Here is a 20106-nt window from a genome sequence, read left to right on the forward strand (position 1 = left end):
ACTTTGGAAACTGATTGCCTTGCTATTCTCATCTCAGTTACAGGATTTGTGGTACACATACATGAAAAAGCTGAAAATGGTTCCTAAATAAGGGGAAATACATCTGAAACTCTTGTTAAGGTGCTATTCTCTTTCAAAATGTAACAATATTTAACTTATGTTAAACTTGTAACATTTATAGTTTTGGATAGCTTGATGATTCCATACAAATACCAATGCTAGAACAGAAGCAAAGGAAAAATACACTTGTATCTGTTGTTATATAACCTTAAGGAAACTTGGCAGCCGTTAATTACTAAAATAAACAATTGCTCTTGGCAATCATCTCTACACCTCCCACTAATTCCTAGTTTGTGAGATTCTCAGGACCAAAATCTCTACAGCAATATGGTGTAGATATGAGTTAGGTGTACACCTTTAAGTTTGATTTCAGCATGGGAGTCTAGATGATTTAGCCACTTTCTAAAATATCAGGAATACTTGATCTTGTAAACAAAAAATAAATGACACCGATTTACTATTGTCTTCTCTGGCAATGTTCAGCTGAAACCACGTTGTGAAGTTCTAGATACAATTGGTCTGCATGTGTGTTTGTACATCAATATGCAGCTTTAAATAATGTTTGCAGACTCCCAAGAAGTTCACATGTGATGAGATCTCTTTACTTGGTAGTCATAACTCTTCAAAGATCATGCCAGTACCAAGTGAAGAAACAGGGACAGAACTGACATGGGAAAGAATTGTAATTGACGTCTTCGCAGGCTTGCTGATGACTTCAAACTCCTGGAAAGTCTCTGACTAGAACTGGTCAGCAATAATAATGCATAATCTCTTGGCTTGCTTGCAAAAACTGTGGATGATTTTTTTTTCACAGAGACTTCTAATAATTGTTGAAATATCCTAGCTTGCCAAAGTATCATGTATTACATTTACTTACAGCTTGGCTTACAAACTAACATGTTTCTACTCTTGTCACTGGAACTCTGCTCCCGTGAGGTCATCAGTTTGTGTTCCCAGGCATCTTTTGCTAAACACTGCTCACAAAAATGCTGGTTTCTTTATTTATACAACTGGAAAGGCCCAACAAAGCTTCCTGGGAAAGCTCTAAAATCATTAAGCTGAAAATGAAATATCATCCTATGACACCTTGCGCAGAATTCAGCATACATGTGGGTAGGTGTGCACAGTTCTTTTAGAATGATCTTGTTATAAATGTGCATTATGAGTGCTTGTGATTTATTCTAAGAAGTATGATAATAAAGTTGCTATTAGCCCTTGATTTTTATTAGAATAGTCTCTCTCTAAAAATGGCATGTTTAAAAACATTTAAAAACATTTCTTTCTTAAAGTAGTTAGCCCATATGCAGATAATTTCAGTTTTGCAGAGAAAAAAACAAGGGTAACAAATAGGGAAATTATATCTACTTATTAATGACAAAACAAAGCTTGAGTTGTGATTAGGGTAATTAAATGTTTTTCACGGCAAAGGAGAATCTTATATTTCATCATAATATTTCTTCAATAATTCTAGAAGGAAACTTTCAAGAAAAAATAACTTGGCATGTTATAACTTTGTTCCATTTTAATGTTTACATCAAGTATGCAGCTAAAATGTGCTAAAATGTTCTTATCTCGCAAAAAGTAAACAATCTTATGCTTTCTGTATTCTGCAAAGAAACGTTTATTACTTTTTTAGAATTTAAATTCACATCAGACAATTGGAAGACAGTAGCATGGTAGAGCATCAAATTTTAGAAAAACTACAAGGGGAGGTAATGGATTACCATTACATCTACTTAATAGTGTAATAGAAGCTAAGAAGACAGATATGAACAAAAGCATTAGGTAACCCACCCAGACAGAATTCTATCTATCATTGTATCAGGATAATAGTACCACTTATATCCTACATTCAGTATTATATATGATTTTCCTGCTGGATGGAAGTAATGGGTTGGTGCCAGAATTCGTTTATTTTTATACTTGGACAATAACATTTTGGAGAATCCAACAGAATCGTTTTATTGTCTGTTGATTGATACACAATCATATGACACCTGACCAATACATGATCCAAATGAATTGAATGATATGATATTCGCAGATAAGGATGGATATGGGTAGTTCTCAACCTATGACCAAAATTTCTGTTGCTAAGTGAGACAGTTGTTAAGCAAATTTTGCTCCATTTTACAACCTTTCTTGCCATGGTTGTTAAGTGAATCTAGCTTCCCCATTACTTTGCTTGCCAAAAGGTTTGTTTGTTTATTTATTTATTTATTTGTTTGTTTGTTTGTTTGTTCAACTTGTATGCCGCCTTTCTCTGAAGACTCAAGGCGGCTTACAATGCATTTAAAAACCATATATAAAAACATTAAACATTAAAACATTAAAAACAATTAAAACCCATTCACACCATTCATGGCTGAATTTCGCCAGATCGCAACAGCGAGATCAACGGCCCCAGGCCTGCTGGAAAAGCCAGGTCTTCACCACTTTTTGGAAGGCCAATAGGGTGGGGATGGTCTGGATCTCAGGAGGTAACTGGTTCCAGAGAGCTGGGGCAGCCACAGAGAAGGCCCTCCCCCACGGACCCACCAGCCGGCATTGTTTAGCTGACGGGACCCGGAGGAGACCAACTCTGTGGGATCTTACTGGTCGCTGGGAGCTATGCGGTAGAAGGCGGTCTCGAAGATAACCTGGCCCTGAGCCATGTAGGGCTTTAAAGGTAATAACCAACACCTTGAATTGTGAAAGGTTGAAAAAGATGATCACGTGATCCTGGGACATTGCAAACGTCCTAAATATGAGTCAGTTGCCAAGCATCTGAATTTTGACCATGTGACCAAGAAGATGCAGCAAGTTGTAACTATGAAAAATGGTCATTAGTCACTTTTTTCAGTGCTTATGTAACTTTGAATGGTCACTAAATGAACTGTTGTAAGTGGAGTAACACAAAATCATCCAACCAAAAAGATACATATTCTTGTTTGCTCACTGCCTCCACAGGCAAGCAGTTCGGTGATGGCTTCACCAGTCATCTCAGTACAGGTGGAGCCAAGATCATCTGAAAATAGTGGTGGCTGACTGGGCTCTACAAAGAAGGCTACCAACTCCTGCAATACTTACAGTATTAAAACTAACCCAGTTAGCTTGGTTCTAAAAGCTTAAGGAGAAGATGAGCAAGGGAACATTTACCTCATCCTACTTCCCCATTCTTTCCTGAATTAAGTCCTTGCTCAACACTTCCCTCCACATGGATTACACATGGACACTGCAATCACCCCATGCTTAGAAAGATTGTGAAAATCACCTGCTTGCAAGAAGTTACAATACCACAATTATAGTATTGTGTTAAAAATGATGCCTTCACCGTGGGGTAGCCGCCATATAGAACGCTGGATGGCTGGTTATTTTTATTTGCATGTGGGATACTGTGGTTTTGTTTTGTTTTTTGTTACTACAGGAACTGTAGTAGTTTATAGGGCTAGAACTGTTTCGGATTCATTTTTGAACAGCTCGAAGGAAAACTAATTGGCTCATAGTGTTCATGGCCTGTTTTACCATTTTGAAGCGCAGGGAAGTGAAGACATCAAAGGTAGATTCAAACTGGTTTGTGAAGGATTATAAAGTGGAATCAAAATGAAACCTATGTTGTTTAGAACTGCTTTAAAAGTGCAGAAAAAGCTAAGAGAGTTAGGCGGGATTGTCACCATCTGTAGGTAATTTCCTCAATCTACCTCATAATACTAAGGCTCACCTGGTAAATTGATCTTGATTTCTAAGCATAAACTAAAGTTCTATTGTCATTTCAGAAGGCCTATTAGCTAAAGCTAAATTTAACCTTGGCCAAGGTCACAGCCTTCCGGAAACTATTCTGAATGTTAAGTCTCTGTTATAAAATAATACTTCTAGTCATACAACAGCACATATGAACATTCAGTGCCTCAGTGAGCAGGCACCATATCTCAAGTTTCTTTTGCCTGGTTACATTTTCCACAAATATATTTGGCATATACCAAGAAGCACACGGCACAAAAATGCCATGCTGCTATTTTTGCCTCTTTACCAACCCTTAAGGGGAAAAAAAACCAAAGCTGAGAATACTCATATAAATTATAGAATAGTATGTTAATCAGATTTAGCTTGATTAATTTCTGTACTCAATGCCAAGGTTCTTTCTCATGTGGCTGCAGAAGAGGAGGGGGAACCAAAATGATTACAGAGACACAATATCTAGAGAGAAAGATCATAGTCTGGGGCCCCTCTAGGACTTTATCTTTGTTGTGAATAGGAAAAGAGTTAATTAACATGACTGACTAATTTTATTTAGTGCCAAATAAACTCAGAACTGTTGGGGGGGGGGAAATTTTTTCTTTCTTTACTATTGATTTTTGTATTGTTTTTTTTTTCTGTTATTCTTTAACAATAAAAATACAATAAAAATTTTTTTTAAAAAAAGAACTGTTTAGGGCTCCAAGTAACTTTGTCGGATATAACTAGCTGGATCACCAAATTAGGGTGCTTTCTTGATTCACTTCAGCATCTCAAGTAAACAGGATAACTGGATTAGAATGTCTGAAAAACTTCAAAGCTCAATTGGTTCCTAGTTTGAAAGAGATGCTACAACTAATTTAATTGATGAAGCTGAAATCCTGTTAAGTTCTTATTTTTTTATTTTTATTTTTATTTTATTATTCATATTTCTATGCCGCCCACTCTCCGAGGACTCTGGGCGGCTTATACCAAAGACAGTATACTAAATAGCATATTGCCCCCAACAATCTGGGTCCTCATTTTACCCACCTTGGAAGGATGGAAGGCTGAGTCAACCTTGAGCCGGTGAGATTTGATCCACTGATCTGCTGAATTAGCAGTCAGCTGAAGTAGCTGCAGTACTGCACCCTAACCACTGCGCCACCTCTGTTCTAACAGCAGAAACATCTTAACAGCAGAAACATCTGCAAAGGCAAACTCCAAGCTGTACAAAGCTTGTTAAAAGTAGAGGCTCTTGTGGTCTTTGTTGTCTACAGCTGAAGACAGACAGAACTCCAGAATCATTGGATTATAAATGCCTATTCCAATCTTTTATTTGCTTATATTGAGTCCTTATGTCTGTGGTATTAACTTCGAGATGCTTTACCTATAGCTGAAGAATCTCGAAGTTAATACCACAGACATAAGGACTCAATATAAGCAAATAAAAGATTGGAATAGGCATTTATAATCCAATGATTACTGAAAGGAGAGCTTGGCCTTTTGAATTTGCTCTTATACCTGGATTAAACCATGTATGAATTTTATTTTAACAACAGAATAAGTTTGAGCCAGCAAAGCAGGACATATATTGAAAAAGAAAATGACCTAATCCTGAATCTTTTGCTTGTGGGATTGCTGTGTAGCATTTGTTTGTTTGTCCATATTGTTTCCCATTCTTGGAGTAATTAATAATTTAAAAATACTAGGCAACCGCCTCACAACACCCTGTTTGCATATGCATCTTACATTGCTTTCCACATTTTTCTCTCATAGTATGAGAGAAATTGGAATTTCTGTCAATTAGTTTTCAATCAGTCATATGTGTAAGTGTGTGTAGATATAGATATTTATTTATAAAAGGTATTGGCTGCCCATTTTACCACAGGGTAACTTTGGGTGGCTTACAGTCATAAAAAGTACTTTTTACTTTAATCTAAATATGTAAATTACTGATTTATATCTTTTCTATAGATTTCTATTTTCACCAATACTCAATGATTGTTGATCTATTCTATAACTACAACTTTGTCATAATTTCTATGGTTACATACTCCTCACATGACAACATTAATTTTTCTTGTTTCTACTTTTCAGGAATGTCAAACTCGATTTCATTGAGGGCCACATCATTGTTTGACCTCGGGTGGCCAGGATGGAGGAGCAAGGGTAGACATGTACAGCGCAACGTCACTCCTGTCGGGGGCGTCAATGGTGGCCTGAGCGCTCTGCCAGCGAAAACAGGCTCCCGAACTCCATTTTTGGCTGCCACGGCCTCCTGCAACACTCTGCAGGTGAAAACGCATGTGGCCCTCCCGAGCTCCATTTTCACTGGCAGAGAGTTGCAGGAGGCTGTGGCAGCTGAAAACAGCTCGGGAGCCTGTTTTCGCTGGCAAAAGCACCATGGTCCAGTCCTTTACTGTTTCCAGGATGGCCCCGCAGGCCAGATCTAAGTACCCCATGGGCTGGATCTGGCCCCTGGGTCTTGAGTTTGACACCCCTGTTCTATATCTATGTTAGGATTAACTACAATTACAGGTAGTCTTCAACAGTAAGAGCAAAGGCAGAAGATGTAAGTCTGATCAATGTGTTTCATACAGAAACAATCCACAAGAGAATAAAAAAGAAAAGCCCTATGCCTATTTGCAGGAATAATAGTTGCTAACAAATGACCATGTCAGACAAAACAAAGCCACAAACTACGAGCCAACCTCCTGTATTTACAAAGACAAATTACCTTCAATACCTGAGGCTGAAACCAAGTTGGTAGCCCAGTTCAGACACATCAAAGCACTTGATGATGTTTATATTAGCACAATATTGCAAACTGCTTTCCAGAACACAATCCTGTTTTGCTAAGTATGAGCAGTTTCCTTTCTCATGGACACATGGTTGTGAAGAGGAAGCAACATAAACATGGCTATTCACCAAAAACCAGCCTATATGCTTTCTAAGAGCAGCTGTTTCCACCAAAGACAACTGATACAGTTAAGTACCAAGGATTATTACTGAACTGTACTTCACAATTACCTATATAAAATGCAATTTTTAGATTGCAAATAGCATTGAAGAATCTTAGATTCTAGTTCTGTTACACAATGTTCCCCTATCAGTTCTATTAGAAAGTTAGTCTGAAAGAGAAAATATTACTTTCAGAAAGCAAAGAGCAGCATACAAAGCTGAGTAACTTAGTAAATAAATAAACACTTTAAGATGTGCCAGATTTTTTTTAAAGAAAGTCCTTTGCTAATGCAATCAGCAGTCCTAAATTTAACATGCTTTCCATATGAACCTGACGGGATACAGACTAGAATTTTTGTAGAAAAAATATATTTCCTTATGCTGGATCCATACAAACATGCCACCTGACTAAGCATTTCAGGTTAAGATCCACCTTGTTCTTTACCGAAAAACTTTTTTGCCTATAGCCTTCATATTTCATTTCTTCCTCCAGTTTGGTTTAATATTCTTAAAGTATGTTTAAGCAAACTTATTCCCAACTCAATAAAATGCTTGAATAAATAAAAATATCCACAGAAACACATTTTGAAAGCCCATGAAGATCCCATGGACAGGGCAGTTCTATAAGCCGCTCACATTTCAGCCATTATTTTCAAAGATGTGCTTTTTATTTTGTGCCATCAATGACTGATATTCAACATGTTTTACTATTTGGAAAATATTCCTTCCATTTATAGAAGGAGGGGGGGAGACTCTGTTATGTCTAATTTTTGTCAGTTTTTGTACTACCAGTTGTGTTGTTCTGGAATGAACTTAACTCCTCTGGAACAGATTTAACTAGTTATGGTAATTATAGGTATTACAAGATAGGCTGTGTGGTGGTTCTAATTCATGTATGTTCTAGGAAAACATGATGCAGCTGCTTCTTGAAGATGCTACATCCCCACCCCCACAGCATCTTCTAAGAATCAAATCTAAAGTACCTCACTGCCCAAGTTCTCCTTGTGTGAGAGCATTCAATAAATGGAACTCTTTTTACACAAATCTTTGGATGAAATCTGATTAAGTATTCTCCACCATAAGGAAAAAAAAACATGTCCCAATGAAATCACAAAGATTTGAGCAAAGAATTCAGGCAAGTAAAGGAGAGGCACAAGATAAACATCTACAAATTACATATATGTAGACTTTCTTAAGTTTGATGACATGTACATTTCCTGGTACATGATAAGATTTTAGGTGGCTCTTCATGATTCACATTCACAAATATTTAAGCATGTTGTTCCCTGTATGCTCTCTAATATCTAAGATAAAGTAGGAGATAAGAATGAGCAATTATATACTTAAAGTGACCTTTGTGCAGCATTCACCTTGAATAGGAATGCCATAGAAGAGGTATGGGGTTTTTTTTCCCCAAAGCTAACAAAAATGACAAAAAGCTTTCCACACTGGAACAGAGATACTCAAAAAGACTAAACAGAGCACATGAAAAAGCCTGAAGCAAGCGTTATAACAGCAGCTGGATTCACTAAACCGGCACTAATGTAGAGAAATGAAGAAAAGGCATACATCCATGTGCATTTGGTCCATATATGAATTTTGAACATTTTGTTTAATATATGTATATATTTTAAGAGCATCTGTAATGAACCCAGTCTGCCAAAATCAATCTGATATATCAAGCAATATGATAGAAGTTTGAGAAATCAAAGAACATCCTCTGGGCATTTTGAAGGGAAAGAACAGAAACTGAAGCTCGAATTAAATTATAGCAGCATTAATCATTTTATGTAGAAATATATCTCAGCTCAATAAGTTCTAAGATTTCTACTGTTTGACTGCATTTCTACAATCAGAAGTCTAATATCCATAAAATCAAGATAATATTGTTACCACAGAATGAATTTTTTTCAACTTTTTACATAAGAAAATATACAAAGATGGTTACAGGTTTGTATTCAATCAGCCTTGAAACTAACATCATTAAATGGACAAATGTAGCAAAAGCACAATACTTTTAAAAAACTTTGAAAGGTACAACACAAAATTAAGTTACTCAGCCACGCACAGCCATAACACATGCAACAGAAATGACCATTGTAATATTTAATATTTAGTACCATTGCTTAAGTCTAATTCTCTTTGCAACTTCTGATCTTTCCAGATGTGCCTCAATTTGAAAAGTACTGTGGTCACCATCCAATCAATTAAGTATACAGTCAATGACTGAGAATAAATCTAATTAGCAGAGAAATAGCCATACTAGTTCTGTTGCAGAAAAACCAACAAATTTCCACTCATTATCTTAAGCAGTGTATCTGAAATATTTATTTCCAAATCTGGCTAAACCTAGTATCCAATCCCAGTAATCCGTGGATTTTTTTTCAAATGGGCATGTGCCATCATCTTATGTTTTCCATTCTAACTCTGAAAAATTCATCAGGATTTGTCTGGCTTTCGCCTAGGCTAGGTGTGCTGGCTTTTAAAATCATCCTTCTAGAGCAGCTATGGGAACAGCTCTATGGAATCCCTGAGCCACATTCTCTTCTTTTGATCTCTTTACAGGGCATCTTGGATAATCCATCCATCCTCTTTTAAAGGTATATAACCTGTCAGAAAAACAATGCTTATTTGTTGCTTCTTCTACCTGACAAGGATTCTGACATATCTTCCTAGATTGCCCAATTCTGTGCCTCTATTAGTTCTATGTGATCCACTTACACTGAAGATTATTGCTAATCTTGATGATCACCACTGTTACTGTATTTGTATTACATCAACATTATGGTATGTTTTCCTGTATTTTATGCTTTCTTTTAACTTATATCTGTAATTTTAAGTTTGTTTCTATGTAGTGTTTTCTGGCTAAAGGTCATAGTAAATATTTGTTGTTGTTATGCATTATGGCACAAGCTTTACTACTATCATCTTCATCAGCTTTATGAAACATTGTGATCTGCAAGTCAGTGTAGGAACCCTGAAGATTAGCAAGGAATTGGAAAGACAGATGTGTGGGAAGGAATTGCTCAAAGTGGAGACAGTGATGCTTATACAATGGCAAATAATAAAACAGTCATTGATGATGGCTAAATTAATGAACAACAGAACTTGCTTTTTTATCTAATAAAATTTGCATGGTTAATTTGAATATCCTCCTTATACAACCTTATACATGTTATCCCAAACTTAACTGGAAGGCCATTAAAATGTTAATGTTACCCCTTTACTTGGCCCGATTTCTCCTGTCCCAGTCAATATATTAAACCTACAATATTTAAAATGCTTTGATCAGCATCATCTACAACAGGAATGTCAAACTCAAGGCCTGTGGGCCAGATCCGGCCAGCGGGGTGCTTAAATCTGGCCTGTGGGGCCAGCCTGGAAATAGCAAAGGATCGGGCTATGCTGCCTCTGGCAGCCAAAATGGGGCATGGGGGAAGACTTGCAAGAGGCGTCCATCCTATCTCCCCCACACCGGCCGGCCTGCGAAGAACTACAATGCTGATCCGGCCCTCGAAGAAATCCAGTTTGACATCCCTGATCTACAACCATGCAAACCCCAGAATTCTGGAAGTTACAGTTCCAATGCTATGTTAGACAGAAGCCTCTCCACCCATCCTATAAAAGAACTGAAATACTTGAAATATTTATCCTGGAGAATAGAGCCTTTTGATCTCTATCATTCACTTCTGAGGCTGACTTGTGTTTTGCTTTATATATACAGAACATGTGATTATTTCTATTATTGGGGTAACGTCTGGACAAGTGATATTTTTGATTTTAATGGTTTTAAGGAGAGGCACACAACAAAAATTAAGCGTCATAGGGATGAAAAATTAGGGATGCCCTGGACGAAACCTAAATTTGATGTAATTTAATTCATTTTAATTTTATTATGAGCTACACATTCTTTATTTGATTTCTCCCATGTACTTCTCTCACATATCAATTATAAGTAAGCAGCTTTTTTCAAGGGATTCTGGTAAAACCCAAAGCTTTTGGATGGGGGAGCATGGCTTTTGGAGCCCATTATGCATCTAATCTAAATGGAGATGAAGAATATAAACATACAATCAGTTATTTAGCTATTTATTACTTATGACTACCAAATAAAACCTCTATATGTTGGGCAGCATGTTACTGAAATGTTATGGTTTTGAAGGGGAGAGTAAGAGAAAGGAGAACTGTTTTCATGCACAGCTTATGAGTTTGCAGGAAAGGTCTGGCTAGTTCACCATGTAAATCACTGAATGACTCTTAACTTATTCCGGAATCAATTTTTTTTATGGTCTTACATTTCAACAAAGTGTCTGTTAGGATATGGCTATTGTCTAACTAGTTGGTCAGGCAATATATAAACTAGCAATACATGTTTGTCAAAAGGTATTATATTGCTTTAAGACTGTATTGCATCATTCTGTATCCTGATTGGCTAAGCTCTGTAGCCAATGTACTTAAGGGGAAGCCTGAATCATGGCTTGTGGACACTACACCATTTTATCTGCTTATTTGCTGTTACTCTCTACCTGTTCTCTCTGTATGATCACTGTTTGATCATTGCTACTTGTTGCTTTCTACTATTTATTGAATGTTTTAATACTGAACTTGTTCCTGTTTGAAACTCAAGAACAACTGTTTTATTGTGTAATGACAACAACTGGTAAGAAGACTTTGTACTTGGAATATCCCTGAATTGATATTTTAACTATCTCCTTATCTGTGTATGACTTGGATTGTTACTGGACTTTGCTTTACTTTTTTCTAAAAAGTAAAAGACTAACACAACTCAGTGTGTCAGTATATTAACTGTGGTTATTCACTCTCAGCCGCTTTCATGTGCATACTCAAGGGGTATTCTGCTCAATAACCCATAACATCGGTTATGGGCCAAGAATATCCTTAACAGTGTCCTCAACTTCAACAGTTGAAAACCCAAGAGAACAGTCACAATTTGCACTATAAGTGAGTTTCATGCTAGCAGTACCACGCACGTCCTAACTTGCACTCCATTGCTTACTGCTCAAGCTGGCTCAGTTAAAGTGAATTTAAGTTCATGCATCATCATCGCTTAGATCCCCATTAGAAAGTCCAGCAATGGCATTTAGTAACTACAGGCTGACTGAAAAACTAGGATACTCACTTTGGAAAATTACAGAAATTATGCTTCTTAATTTATGTCAGACAACATGCCTTTTTGATTGCTGATTTGTGCGGCTGAAGTAAGTGTCCAAGCAAACGTACATTGAATTCCAGAAGAACAGAGTTACAAAAAATGTTTCACAAATAGAGAACAAAGAGAACCTAAGGGCATTGTACTAAATGCACAATGAGGTTACAGCTGTGAAGTTGGGTGAAATACAGTAAATTGGTATAAAAGTGCCAGATGCACTTCATATGATTCTATAGGAACAGCAATTAATGGTCAGTCTAAAAGGCTCTTTTGATTTATGGTGGCCCTGCCAATAAGAAAAGTCATGGATGCAAAAGAATATTTCAACAATTCCTACCAGTGCTTCTCAACCTTGGCAACTTTAAAATGTGTGGACTTCAACTCCAAGAACACCCCAGCCAGCATTCTGCCCGGGGAATTCTGGGAATCAATGCCCATACATCTTAAAGTTGCCAAGGTTGAGCAATGTGACCTACACCAACCAGTCATGCCAGTTCCTAGCATCCTCAGCTGAAGTACTGTAGCAAAGGATTTCATACAGATTCCAATTCCCATTTTAAATGACACCACAAGTGGTCTCATTTTACACTTATACCCATTTGGCTCATGCCGATTCCATTGGTGAGGCTTTTACCCCCACGTGTTCCATAAGTTTCTGATGTCCAGTTCTCAGGTTCTCTCATCACATGAGACATACTCCAGAGAGATGACTGCCAAAAAAACCAAGCAAACCCCTTTTGCTGTCCTCTTTGCCATACCAAAGGTACTGCCAAGACAAGTTTGCAAAGGGGAAGGAACACATGCCAAGTGAACCCTCTCCCACCTGCCTCCCTTCTCAAATTCTATCTGGCTCAGTGTAGTAATAAACCCAATAGCCAAATCGGTAAAAGGCTTCTTTCCCCTTGTCAGGACCCGCAGCGTTTTGTACTAATAAGGCACCAAGGCCTCACTGCAAGCATTATTCATCCTGTACTCACATAGTGCTTGGAAGGATTTCGCCTTTTTTCCACGTCCACCACATTAGCATCCAGCACAGTGTAGGACAGCATCTTCGTCCCCAGGAAAACCAGGAAACGCAAACACAGTCCAGATGTATCCTTGTATTATGATGACTGCGCTTATTCTTTGGTTCCTCGGCACTCAAGGAGGATTTCCTAGGAAAACAGAGCCTCCTCTGCCCTCAGCCTAGCTTTCTTTCCCTTGCTTGTACAAAAAGGACAAACGAAACACCTCCGACTTAGGTTTCCCGAATACTTGTTTTCCTTTTTTAAAAAAAAAATCACGCGGGAAACGACCTAAATACGGCCGTACACCAGCGCGTCCCGCAAGCGCAGGCACACACGCGCACTTCAAACTCTTCTCCGTCCTATGCAGGAAAATCTGAATTGTCTTCAGTTACTTCCAATATTTCATCCTGGTGGAAAGAAACTCTTCTCGTCCGGACCGCATTGGAGCGGACGGGCGGCGGGGAGGAGTTCAGCTCTGAGAAAGGATCAAGTTCTGCACACCCCCTTACACAAATCTCGCGTGTTGCGTTTGTGTGTATTGTGTGTGTGTGTGTGTGCTTACATGCATGCGTGTCCGCTCCTCTTATTAGCTCTCCCTGCCTGCCTGCCTACCTCTTGCCCCTCCTCTTGCCCCCTCCCGCCCTACACCGGAGTGAGTCGCCGCCGTGCAGTTATCCTCGGCCCCAGCTCCTTGTCTGACAGCGGCTGTTCTTTGACAATGCTTCCCGCTGCAGCCCCGACTGCCTGGGGGGCGGAAAGGGAAGAAAGGGGCAGGCCGGCAGAAGATACGGCGGGGCTGGTTTGGATGGGGAGGCGAGCGAGTGCGCGGCTCCCTTCCTCAGCTCGCCTCTGGATTCCCGCTGCCGTCGTCTTGGCGGCGAGGCGAGGGGCCGGGGGGCGGGGCTGGCTGAGCAGGAGGGCCGGCTGTTTGCCAACAGAGGAGGAGGAGAGGACGGCACTGCCTACCCCCACCCACCGGCAGGAGAGCGGAACGGGGAGGGGGCCGATCACCTCTCCACGCCCAAAGCCCGAGGGAAGCTGAGCTGGGCGGCGGCCACTTAGAGCGACTGGTCGGCCGGCAAAGGTTTGGCACGGACAGGAGGAGGAAAGAGGAAAGAAGCTGGCATTTCAGGCGCTCGCCTCTTCTCCTCTCCCCCTCCCCCCCCGATCCCTCCCTCAAGCTGCCTGGCGACAAGAGAAAAAGTGAGACGGCGGCTGTGTGGTAGAAAAGAGAGAGGGGCCGGAATGTCTCGGATTCTCCTTTATGCAATTTAAAAGAAACCCACCTCGGATGCTCTTTTTTTTTTTCTCCTTCCCTACTGGGCGCTCTCCAAAGTGCACAAGAAACCAAGAGGGTCTCGATTATATTGCACTAAAGGGCAATATAATCCCATTATAGGGCGCATAAGAGTAATAGTCTGGTTGGCCTGAATACATTCTAGCCAGTTTCTCTCAAAAGCACCCCCCCCTTTCTCTCTCCTTCTCCCCCTCCCTCAATGAATTTACCCAACCCGGTATCCTAAATGCAGCCATATGCAGGTAGGCTGCCCACCTAGGGCTCCGGATTTAAAAGTCCCTGGTGGTGATCTGCTCTAGACAATGAGACAGGCTAGATGTGACTTAGAGATTTCAAAGCATATTTTTGATGACAGAAGCTGCTGCTCATGCTGTGGAGTGCAGACCGGGTCTTCTGCTCCCAAGGGTCCCATGAAGCAAAAAGGAGCGTTGTTTGCCGAGATGGGCGGTTATAGAAATCAATCAGATAAATTTCCAAATACATATCCAGAAGATTTACCCATGACATGAGAGAATTCAAGAACCACAAGCTAGTGGGTGCCAAAACGTTGGATGATATTTTCCAATGGCCATAAGCCATTTATTTGAGTGGAATGGGGAATCTGTGGCCCTGCAAATATTACTGAATTAAAATGCCCAACATGCCATCAACTAGCTGGGGCAGGAGGGAGTTGAAGTTCAGCAATTTCTGATGAGCCAGTGACTTTCCAGCCCATGTATACTTGCTAGGTAGGCTGCAGCATAGGCCAAATTTGCTTGGACATTCTCTAAAATTGGGCTTAGTTCAACTGGCAGCCTTTTTATCAGTTTGCATCAGAAAATGAGATGGGAAGCAAATCCCTTTCATCAACTGTTCTCTGTTAAGCTCATCCTCTCCCTAAATTGCATGCAACCATAATTTTATGGCTTATAGGAGGAGGAGCCTAGATGCCTGAGCTTGTGCTTTTCTGCCCTTCCCGTTCTTTTTTTTTTTCCTTTTCATGTTATATTTTTTTAGATCTTGTGACCAGGAACTGTTTGGTTTAGGTTTTCTTTCTTTCCACTGACTATGTAAACTTTTCAGTGGGCCTTGTAGGCTGAAGAATGGGGTATAGATGCTTCCCATATACAGATGAATTAAAAAATCAATAGAATGAATACAAGATTACAAAGAATCTCCAGTTTATTTCCTCATGTTAGATCCATTTTTACAATTGGTTTAAATACCAAAAGCAGGAATAAACAAGCCTTTGCCTACTGGCTGAAAGACAAGAAAAAAGGGAATTCCAGTGCCTGAAGCAGACATCAAGATCTTTCCTCATGCTCCCATCAAACAGTCCACTCAGAAGCTGTTTTTTCCCTACCTTTTTTAGTAGGTAGATGCTATTAAATAAGTTGTACATTACTTGGAGTCTCTCATTTATTAGCAATAGCTTTGTTACATCAGGAATGTTAAAAGATAGATTATGCCTTGCTAAACTGCTATTCAACATACCCACATTCATAACTAAGAAATATAAGTAATGCTCTACATACACACACACACACACATCTTATAACAACGATGCAGTCATTAAGTCATCACAGACCAAAGCCAATTTTACAATCATGTTTATTGCAATTGTTAAGTCACCAGTGTATCACATGATGAAGTGAATCCAATTTCTCTCATTGACTTTACTTATTGGAAACCAGCTGGGAAGGGTGCACATCATGATCATGTGACTGCAGGATGAGACAACTGCACACAAATATGAGCCTGAGTGGCGTAGGAGGCTAATGCCTCCTACTAAGGCAGCATTTAACATCCAGCTGCCTGCAATTACTGCGAGTTCAATTCTCACCAGGCTCAAGGTCGACTCAGCCTTCCATCCTTTCTAAGGTGGGTAAAATGAGGACCCGGTTTGTGGGGGCAATAAACTGACTTTGTATAAAATATACAAAAGTATGAAAGTATGCTTAACGCATTGTAAGCTGCCCTGAGTCTCCGGAAAAGGGCGGCATGCATATATATATATATATATATTATGGTCATGTGACCATGTTGGATGTAACTTTGAGGACAGGTTGTTAAGTCACTTTTTCCAGCAGCAGCATCATGCCAATGTCATCATTAAACAAATGGTCATAAGTTGAAGACTACTTGTATTTGCTCTGTATTCACATATATATATCTGTGTATCTACTCCCAATTCTCTGCTCCAAACTTATGGTTTTTTTAATTCATTTTAATTCATTGTAATTTAATCTGTATATTTATAATTGGATATTTGTATATTTAATTACATTCAGAGTCACCTTGAACCATGAAATGAGTTGCAAATACATTTAATAATACTAAATGAAAGAACTTGTAGTAACAGCAGAAATGGTAGACAAAAGAGCAAGATAAATAAAGAATTGATGAGCTCCAGGTAAAGAACTGCATGGATTTTGGTTGAAACTTTTGCCTGGTCTATGCTCACTATTGCAAGCCGTTTAACTATATACTGCAAGGAGATGAAATTGTAGAGTAGCTAACATCTGACAAAACCTATCTGATAATGAAAGATACAGCAAAAGGAGCATTACTTGCTTACCAACAACTTTCAAATTGCTAATTGGTGTGGTAGCTAATATTGTCCAAAAACATCTATTTCAAAAGAAGCTCTTTCCATCTGACCAGAAAGGTAACTGCGCAAAACAGCAGAAGAACTAAAGATCAACTCAATTGACAAGACGAATCTGGAAATAGCAAGAAAAGGAAGACCAATTTGAATGGATTGATTACAAAAACACCCCAGACTTAACGACCGTCAATACAAAAGACAAAAAGACTGTATAGTGGACATGGCAGTACATAGAAAAAGCAGAATGGATGAGAAGGAACTGGAGAAGAAAACATCAAAAATGCAAAGATCTGCTAATAGAAATAGAAACTGTGGCAAAAGAAAGTAAAGGTAGTACCAATAGTAATAGGCACTTTGACCGTCAGATATGAACCAATTGCCAAGCATCTGAATTTTGATCATGTGAACATGGGGATGCTGCAATGGTCATAAGTGTGAAAAACATTCGTAAATCACTTTTTCAGTGCCGTTGTAACTTGTATATCATCTGCATAGTTTTTTTCCCTGGGGGGGATAAGCTATTGTATGATCTACCTCATAGAAAGTCCTCTGATCTTCAAGATATATTTGCTATGCTATAAAAATCTAGACCTTCTTAGAGGAAAAAGCAATAAAGAAAACTATAAAGAAGTAAAATTTAATATGCAGAAATAATTATAAATATTTAGTTAGGTGCCAAATGCTGTCTTAGAGCATTTCTCCCACCACCAAGTTAAAATGCTATTTACCCATCAAGAGATGGTGCTAAATGGTTCTGACATAATATTTGCCATTTTTATCCCAACCCTATCATATCCTGCCTCATTGTTTCTGGGTCATTGTCCTGCTCTATGAATATGACACTTACTACAGGCAAGATTATTGTTTTTCTCTTCTGGCTTCATTGCCATTCCCTTTACAGAGTCACCATCCAGGAGTTTAAACTTCCACCAATCAGAGCATTGCATGGGGATGGGGAAGATTTGCCTTCAAGACTGTTGAGATGTCTCTAGGCTATTTTGTCTATCCTTTTCACAACTCATTTGAGCATGTCCTAAGAGAGAGTGGTGACATAAAGAAACATATTGTAAGACACCACAGCAAAGATAACTCAAACAGATAGTCCTTGTACCCAACTGCAATTGGGACAGGATCGTCATTCATAAATCCTAACAGTCATAAGTCTCGTTTTACTATTTATAGAAATCATTAATCAAATCACACAGTCATTAATCCAAATCACAGTGTCTTAAAACTAAATCCATTCTCCCAAATGGGCATTTTTTTTGCTGGAGAAAAGCATTGTAAATCATGGTCATGTGACTGCAGTTATGCTGCAAACAGTCATAAATGTGAACCAATTGCCAAGCACCTGAAATGGAGTCATGATTTCACCAAGAGCCTTGGGGTACAGCGGACTAAGTGCTGTTATGTAGCACTTAGCTGCCATCTGCCTGTAATTAGTGAGTTCAAATCTCACCAGGCTCAAGGTTGACTCAGCCTTCCATCCTTCTGAGGTAGGTAAATTGAGGACCCGGATTGTGGGGGCAATAAACTGACTTGTAGAAACACCGCTTATGGGGGGGCCAAAAGCCCTAATAAGCAGGTATATACAAAAGAATGAAGGCTATTGCTATAAGTGCATTGTAAGCCGCCCTGAGTCTTCGGAGAAAGGCGGCATATAAATTGAACTAATAAATATAAATTGAACTAATAAATGATATTGGGGGTTTGGCACTACATCTTATGATGGCCAGGCTGCAAAGCCTACTTTCCAAGGCCATCATGACTCTGAAATGTCATTAAATCAGTGGTAAATCAAGAATAAGCACCTCCTTTATATCTGGCTCAGGAAGGAAATAATTGAAAGTGTCAAAAAACAATTTAGAAATAACCAACAAAAGTTTTATGTACAATTCACAATAACAACAAAAACTGAACAACCCACTTGGTATGTATCAGTTTAAGCCAGAAATTGGTTTGATTCTTTGGCTGTTTTAAGAATCAATCATATTGTATAAACACAGCAAACTAGTTTTTTTTAATAGCGGTGTATGGTTTAGTGTTTTGTATGAACATAGGCATTGTATCCTCCAAAATATATTTTGTTTTGTCCCAATTCTTACGCCATGGCTACTTTTTTTAAAAAAAGGTTATAGACCTTTTATAGACTATAAACTAGCTATTTTTTATTTAATTTAATTGCAAGCATATAAATAATTGGAGCATATTTTGTATGGCATCAAATTGAATCCCAGTCTAAGCTTCCAAGGCCAATACAGAAATATATAATTTAAAATGCAAGTCGTCACGAGTAAAGTTACAGCATTTGTCTATTCAGAAGAGTGTAGATTAACTGAATGTATAACTCAGTTAGATTAAAATTGGCTAATATAAAGTTACCTTTCATGGAATACAAAATTATGAACTATCAGCTTATACCCCTCAATATCTTATTTCAACAAACAGGAAGTTAAACCCAACAAAATATTTTTATTCGGCTTTTAATAGAATTAATAATGTTAGTCTATCCTCTCCTTTCCCAATCTTTTGCACCTGTCACAGTGATTGGGTTTTATAGATATATAAATATAATAGATATTTATATTTAATAAATATATAGATATTAAACATCTTATTTAATATCTATAATATAGATATTAAATATAGATGGGAAAGGGGTCTAATATCCAAAGTTTAAGAGAAAGGTTAGCCAAGTATTTACATCAAATTAAAATGAAATGAATTAAAGTCTCGGTTCTGAAGGAATTTGCAAAATTGTTTTACTGTTTTATTTTATTGAGGAAGAGAAAATGATAGATTGTATATGAAAGTATCCATAGGGAAGAATATATTGATTTAATCCAGCTCTATTGCAAATTGCAAATTGAGAATTTAATCAGGATATGATGGAAAATAAGAACAGCCAGGCCTCCACTGTATTATTTTATGAAAGTATGAAAAATCACCTCATGGTGAGATGGGTGGCAAACAAATTTAAATAATAAATAAAAAACAATAAAAAACAGATACAATACAAGGGGTCATAGTATCTCTCTAGTAAGACTCATATCTTTCTATAAACTGGATTTTACAGTTTATATGTTATATTAAAGATGGACAGACTTTTGAAGTTATTTATTTTGGTCAGATTTTTTTTTTACATCTCATAAACCTGGCATTTTCACAGAGGTATATCCACTATAACTACATACATAAAATACAAATTCAAAAACCAGACTAGAAAAAAATCAATACCGAAAATGCAGTTTTGTAGAAAGATATAGCCTAAATATATTAAAGCTCTTCGCAGTATGCTTTTGCAAAAGGAAATTAAAAAAAATACTAG

At 38.2% G+C, this 20106-nt stretch overlaps 1 protein-coding gene across 1 annotated transcript in view; it reads right to left on the reverse strand.

Annotated features, from left to right (window-relative positions):
* Positions 1–14381, reverse strand: part of LOC148113109 (SH3 and PX domain-containing protein 2A-like) — a 99312-nt gene extending 84931 nt beyond the window's left edge. Inside the window, exon 1 of the mRNA XM_087872852.1 lies at positions 12865–14381. Coding sequence (XP_087728978.1) covers positions 12865–12936 — 72 coding nt within the window. The 5' untranslated portion in view covers positions 12937–14381. The remainder of the gene's footprint in view (positions 1–12864) is intronic.
* Positions 14382–20106: the final 5725 nt, after the last annotated feature.

Source organism: Pantherophis guttatus, chromosome 6 (assembly GCF_059756535.1).
Source record: "Pantherophis guttatus breed Tessera chromosome 6, ASM5975653v1, whole genome shotgun sequence".
Classification (NCBI taxonomy): Eukaryota; Metazoa; Chordata; class Lepidosauria; order Squamata; family Colubridae; genus Pantherophis; species Pantherophis guttatus.